Source organism: Triplophysa dalaica, chromosome 4 (genome assembly GCF_015846415.1).
Source record: "Triplophysa dalaica isolate WHDGS20190420 chromosome 4, ASM1584641v1, whole genome shotgun sequence".
NCBI lineage: Eukaryota > Metazoa > Chordata > Actinopteri > Cypriniformes > Nemacheilidae > Triplophysa > Triplophysa dalaica.
In genome coordinates this window covers 4,294,719-4,300,792 of record NC_079545.1, presented here as the reverse complement: position 1 = coordinate 4,300,792, position 6,074 = coordinate 4,294,719, and the positions used below count along the sequence as shown (strand labels likewise).

At 39.5% G+C, this 6,074-nt stretch overlaps 1 protein-coding gene across 1 annotated transcript; it reads left to right on the top strand.

Moving 5' to 3' along the window:
• Positions 1-121: 121 nt before the first annotated feature.
• On the top strand, positions 122-5,412 carry nup88 (nucleoporin 88). Its single transcript, XM_056745495.1, has 17 exons — positions 122-359; positions 515-684; positions 848-973; positions 1,071-1,157; positions 1,479-1,646; positions 1,811-1,991; positions 2,096-2,252; positions 2,408-2,506; positions 2,586-2,676; positions 2,833-2,937; positions 3,037-3,189; positions 3,308-3,433; positions 4,125-4,190; positions 4,337-4,417; positions 4,550-4,676; positions 4,792-4,910; positions 5,004-5,412. The coding sequence occupies exons 1-17, from the start codon at positions 123-125 to the stop codon at positions 5,065-5,067; spliced, it is 2,157 nt and encodes a 718-aa protein (XP_056601473.1). The 5' UTR covers position 122; the 3' UTR covers positions 5,068-5,412.
• Positions 5,413-6,074: the final 662 nt, after the last annotated feature.

The following is a 6,074-nucleotide window of genomic DNA, read 5'->3' as shown; positions in this document are numbered from 1 at the left end:
CCTTTTGCGACAAATTCTCTAAAACCAAGGTAACGCTAAACCGCTTCTGAACTACCAATCCCAGATTTCAACAGAAAAGGCGACCCCTTTGACGTCATCAACCAGCGACAATACAAAAAAACATGGCGTCGCCTGCGGGAGAGCGATGGAGAGACGCGCTTAAAAAGCATGATATCTTCAAGGGATTACAAGAGAGGCTTTATTTAGAGCCTCAAGGCACTAGCAAAAGAATAGACAAGAATCTTTCGTTCTGTCTGAATAGTGATCTGTTTATTTGGGATAGTGTTAAGAGTGTGTTTTACACCACAAACCTGCGACATCTGAACACCGAGTTAGATATAAATACGTCCAGATATCAGGTCAGTGTGTATAAATACTTTCATATCAACTGCTTTAACACATACTTCTCATTCTTGTCTGCTTTGAATTGTCGTTTTATTTGATAACTCGATTTAGGATATCATTGCTACTTCAAGTTTCTGAATGGCAACTAATGTGATGTCAAACTCCACAGACTCTGCTTTGCATCAATCCGCCGTTGTTTGAAGTGTGTCAGGTGTTGATCAGTCCCACGCAGTATCATGTGGCTCTCATTGGCCAGCGTGGAGCGACTGTACTGGAGTTGCCACAGCGCTGGGGCAAAAAGTCAGAGTTTGAGGGGGGACGCTTGGAGATCAACTGCAAGTAAGTGCAGACCTGTCTTATAACAGCTTAATCTGGTTTTATGATTGCTTTGTCAGGTTTAACTTTGACAAATGTTGACATTGTATAAAAGTGTCAGTCATGGCTAGCAGTGCTCAGACCCCTGATGCCTTTACATTTATTTTGTTGTATTTTTTTTTTACAGGACAATTCCTGTGGCTGAAAGGTTCTTTACCAGTGCCGCCTCTGTGACGCTCCGACAGGCCGCTTGGTATCCCAGTGAAACTGAGGAGCCTCATCTAGTTTTGCTGACCTCAGACAACACAGTCAGGTAGGTACCTGAACATGTCTGGAAGTACCTTTGAAGATATTGTCTGTGAAGAATAGACTTAGTGTGTTTATGAAACTTGCTTTTTTTTTGCTCACAGGTTTTATAATCTTAGGGAGCCACAGTCCCCTGCAAAAGTTTTGCATGTTTCTCAGTTAGATGAGGACAGCAGTATCCATACAAGAGGGTAAGATTGTAAGCCTTTGGTTTTTATGCATCCAAGGTTTGGATCGATAATAAAATATAGATTGAAAATCAATACCTTAAACAAAAACAGCCTTGGGAGTCTGTTGAAAAGGAATCTGTAAATCATCCAGTCAATCTAAACTGTGACATTGTACCACTGTAAATTTTGAGTGCCCTGATACTTTTCAGTATCTGCATCTGCAAAATGCATAATGTAAAAGCTCATTTTTAAGTTTACTTGTATGCTACATGTAAATGTAAGTGGTCTACAGTCTAAAATTCTTCATTGTTGATGATGTTGGACGCGATCTCTCCCATGCAGGCGTTCTTATGCAGCATCTCTGGGTGAAACTGCTGTAGCATTTGACTTTGGACCGCTGGCTGATTCTCCACGTCATCTGCACATGAAGCAAGACCTGTTGGTTTACCCACTCTACATTTTGTACGGAAATGGAGAGACGTATCTAAGCTATATCTCTCTCACACACGGGTAACAGAATCTAATTTCAGAAAGTGCATATGATGACTCTCATGATACTTTATAGGAACTCACTCAAATTGAAAATATGACATTTTTTGCTCATAGAAGCATATATTTGGAATATTAGCTTTTTTGCATTAAAGTTCATTGTTGTTATTTTCTCCATGTGTCAGTAATCTGGGGAAGCCGCTGGGCCCTTTATCCATGTACCCAGTGGCAGAAGATAACTACGGCTATTACGCGTGTGCTGTTCTCTGCCTGCCCTGTGTGCCAAACATCCTGGTTATTGCCACTGAAACAGGAACGCTGTACCACTGTGTGGTGCTGGAAGCTGAGGATGATGAGGAGGGCCGTGTAAGTCTAAATTCTGTTTATGGGTCTCATGATAAAGTGTTTTATCTTATTGTGGTGTAAATAAAATGTTGTTGGTAAAACTGATTGTTATTCTGTGTGCACAGGCTGTAGAGAGGTGGTCCAGAGGCTCAGAAACAGTCCCATCCCTCTATGTGTTTGAGTGTGTGGAGCTGGAGCTGACGCTCAAACTGGCCGCTGCTGGGGAGGAAGAGGAGGAGCCGCCAGAGTCAGACTTCACCTGTCCAATCAGATTGCACCGAGGTGAGGCAGTCAAGTGCCCTTGAGATGGGGAAGTCTGTATGTATATTTTTGCTACTGACTGGGATGTTCAATTTTTTTAATAATCTTGTGTAATGATTTGGATACATAATATCATTTGTGAACACGGATTTAAAAAAAAACAATGTATGTTACAGATCCTCTGTGCCAGCACAGGTACCACTGCACCCATGAAGCCGGCGTGCACAGTGTTGGACTCACCTGGTTCAAAAAACTGCAGATGTTTCTAGAGTCTGGTAAGTTTACATGCTCCCATCGAAACCTTAAAAACATCATTGGCCTCATCGATTGATCTTCATTGTGTTTTCTGGACAGACGAGGAGGATAAAGACAGTCTGCAGGAGCTGGCAGCAGAACAGCGCTGCATAGTGGAGAATATCCTGTGCACTAAACCTCTCGCTTACAGGTAGGGAAACATTGTACCCTACATTGTAGAACTACATTGGACTGTAGTTCTGGATCAAGCAGCTTATTTTGACATGTCCCTTAGTGCATTTTTAGTCAAATCTATGGGACAAATTATTTTACCAGAATAAACGTTTTGATAATCTTTCTACTTCAGTTCACCGGCTCCTATCCGTGGGTTTTGGATCGTGTCGGATCTGTCCCTAGGGGCCACCATGATGTGTGTCATGAATAACTACGAGTGTCTTTTACTCCCTCTGCTGTATGTTCTGAAAAGTTTTTAGTTTTAAAAGCCATTGAATTTACACTTACTTAAATCATCATCATTACTGATAGTGTTCTCAAATATACATCTGTGTAGAAGTTCTATTCGTCCCCCCTCTCCTCCTTTGCTGTGTTCTCATCCGGGGGTGGGGTCAGGCAGCTCTCCTCTACGTGGATTGGCCGAAGACTCCTTTGAGCAGCATATTCGCAACATCTTGGCGCGTAATTCAACCAACCCTTTAGTGCTGAGGTAAGACATTGTTGATTCTTGGTTTATTCTATAGATGCATTATATAATTTTTATGTTAATAAGATAGACATTTTCTTATTAAGTTCTGCAGTGATAAGTGTGCATGTGTTTGTTTTAGAGCTGGGGATAAGGACTCTTCACCCCCTCCTCCAGAGTGTCTGCAGCTGTTGAGCAGAGCCACACAAGTGTTCAGAGAGGAATACATCCTAAAACTGGGCCTGGCACATGAGGAGGTGCAGAGAAGGTACTGTATAAAGTAGCATAAGGGCATCTGAAAAGGTCCTGCATGTTAAGGCATTGTTTTTAAACTCCGCTAATCTTGACTGTAAGTATTTATTTCGATATCATAGCTGTCCTTATGGAACCTCGGATTTCCAAATTTGCTTTTTCAGTGATTGGAAACAACAATACTCTTTAAATGATTAAAAACTGTGTCGTCAAAGTTAACAAGCACATCACGTAGGATAAAAGGACCGCAGCGATATGTAGATAAAAAATTAGCTTTTATTTACACCCGTTGGTTTAATTTGCCTGTTGATGATAATTTGAAAAAGAAATGTCATTTTAAGATAATTTACTTTGGCTATATAATTAATAATGATTTATGTAAGCATCTTAATGAATACATAAATATATGTTGTTGAAAAATATACAGGTGTGATAGCAAAACTTTAGACATATTAAAATTAGGATAAATCTCTCTTATGCTATTTTAAATGATATATTTAAATAAAGTAAAATAAAAATAATCTCTCACACCAAAGGACACATGTGCAGTATATTGGTCAACTCATACATTGCACTGTAATCTTTTGGACATGGTAAATTTTTTGCAACATTTTGATATAATTTTGATAGTATTTTTGGAAGTACTTTGTAAGGTCCTAGTCCATGGAAATATCGCTGTTGTGTGGAATAACATCGCTGTCTTTCAGGGTGAAGCTCTTGAACGGACAGAAGAAGAAACAGTTGGATGATCTGGCTCTTTATAGCGAGGAGAGGTGACCACATCACTGCCTGCTTGATATTTCTCACATTCACATGCATAGATACAATACATTCACTATTTATTAGGTGTTCCATGTCATGTTATAGTTTGGAGCAGAATTCATACTTTGCTAAAGATCTGTGTGTGTGTGTGTTGTAGGAAAAGTCTGCGGGAGACTGCAGAGCGACTTGCAGACAAATGCGAAGATGCCAAGTACCGCCAGGAAGCTATAATGAACAGGTTCATTATGTCATATTTAGTTGAATTGAAATAGTGTTGGGTGCCGTAATGTCATGTACAAAAAAACTTTGCATAGGTGGCAGTAAATTCACGTCACAATAATAAAGTCTCTGTTCAATTTTGTTTGTGTAGAGTAAAACAGGTTTTAGGAAGTCTGCGCAGTCAACTTCCTGTGCTGTCAGACAGCGAGAAGGACATGAGGAAGGAACTCCAAACCATTCACGATCAAATCCGTCACCTAGACAACGGAATTAAACAGGTTTGCCTCCACCAACATCCAACGGAGTCTGATATTTACACCTGCTCACAATTTACATTCACTTGTAGTGCTGGCAATAGAGATTGCTCTTAAAACTTAGCGAATGTATAATCAGGTCAACATGAAAATGGAATACCAGAACAAGCAGATGAGCACCGGAGCTTCTCCTGCTCGCTCCAACCTCACACTCAACGCCCACCAGAGAAAGTGTGTCCAGGGGATTCTCAAAGATCAGTAAGTATAGCGACCACCATTGAAAATTATAGTTGAGCGTCAATATGTGAATATTGGGTTGCTGACCCTGAAATACTTTCGTCCTTTCTGCAGGGGAGAACACATCGCTGGCATGATGAAGCAGATCAAGGACATCAAAAATCATTTTAGTTTCTGAACACCAGCGATTAGCTAAGGCCAAACTAATTAGACTTTCATTTAATCAAATTCAAGAAAGCTACTTTAGTCATGTCATATCTCCATAGACTTGGGTATCTTTATGGCCCCTGTTTAGAAATATTTTATTCCGTAAGACCATAACCGGTCGGTTTCAAAAGGTCTTCAAGAGATTAGCCAACATTTTTGTATAAACTATTTTTAAGTGCTGTGTGCACATCTCATGGACAATAAAGTGTTTTGTACATTATGAATATTTCCTGCATGTTTTTCTTTAAGAATTTATCAGTTTGTGAAGTGTCAGGCATCCATGTAATTTCCTGAATAAACACAATGGCTTATCTGAGGAGGTCATGGAGATCGTGTTTCTTTAGAGTCACGGTATGATTCAGAATCGATTCTTGACGTGCTAATTAGCATACGGAAAACGTCATCACGACGTGTTTGCGCTCAGATTCAGACTAGTGTTGGCACTTTCGCTTCTAGTCTTTGAACTGTCACATATATGTGAATCGACTTTTTTCTTCCACCCCTGATAGTTTCAGGGTATATACAGGAATCATGAAATTTTAAGACTTTTTTCATGCATGTTAAAACCTCATCGCCACTTCAAGCTTTAACCAGTAACATCGGCAAGACTTTTTTACTTTATACATCTATACACTGATTATAACTGAACTCATTTTTGCAACATAATTCAGAAGGGTGAACGAAGCATAAGATAATTCATTGAGTTACTTACCCAATAGAAGGTTTATTAGAAAGAGAAAAAATACAGTATGTTAAAAAACAACAGTATCTTTTATAAATCAGAATGTTTGTGCTGATACTGTAAATCATAGCATGTATGCTATTTTGAAAATGTTCTTAGTGAAACAAAGTAAAATAAAGAATTATGTTTTGTTTGAGAGTTTGGTTAAGGGGACTGGTTAGACCATGAAATAGTCTGTGTTAACTGAACCTGGAACTCTCCTGGAAAGGTCAATTTAACTGGCCTATTACAAGAAC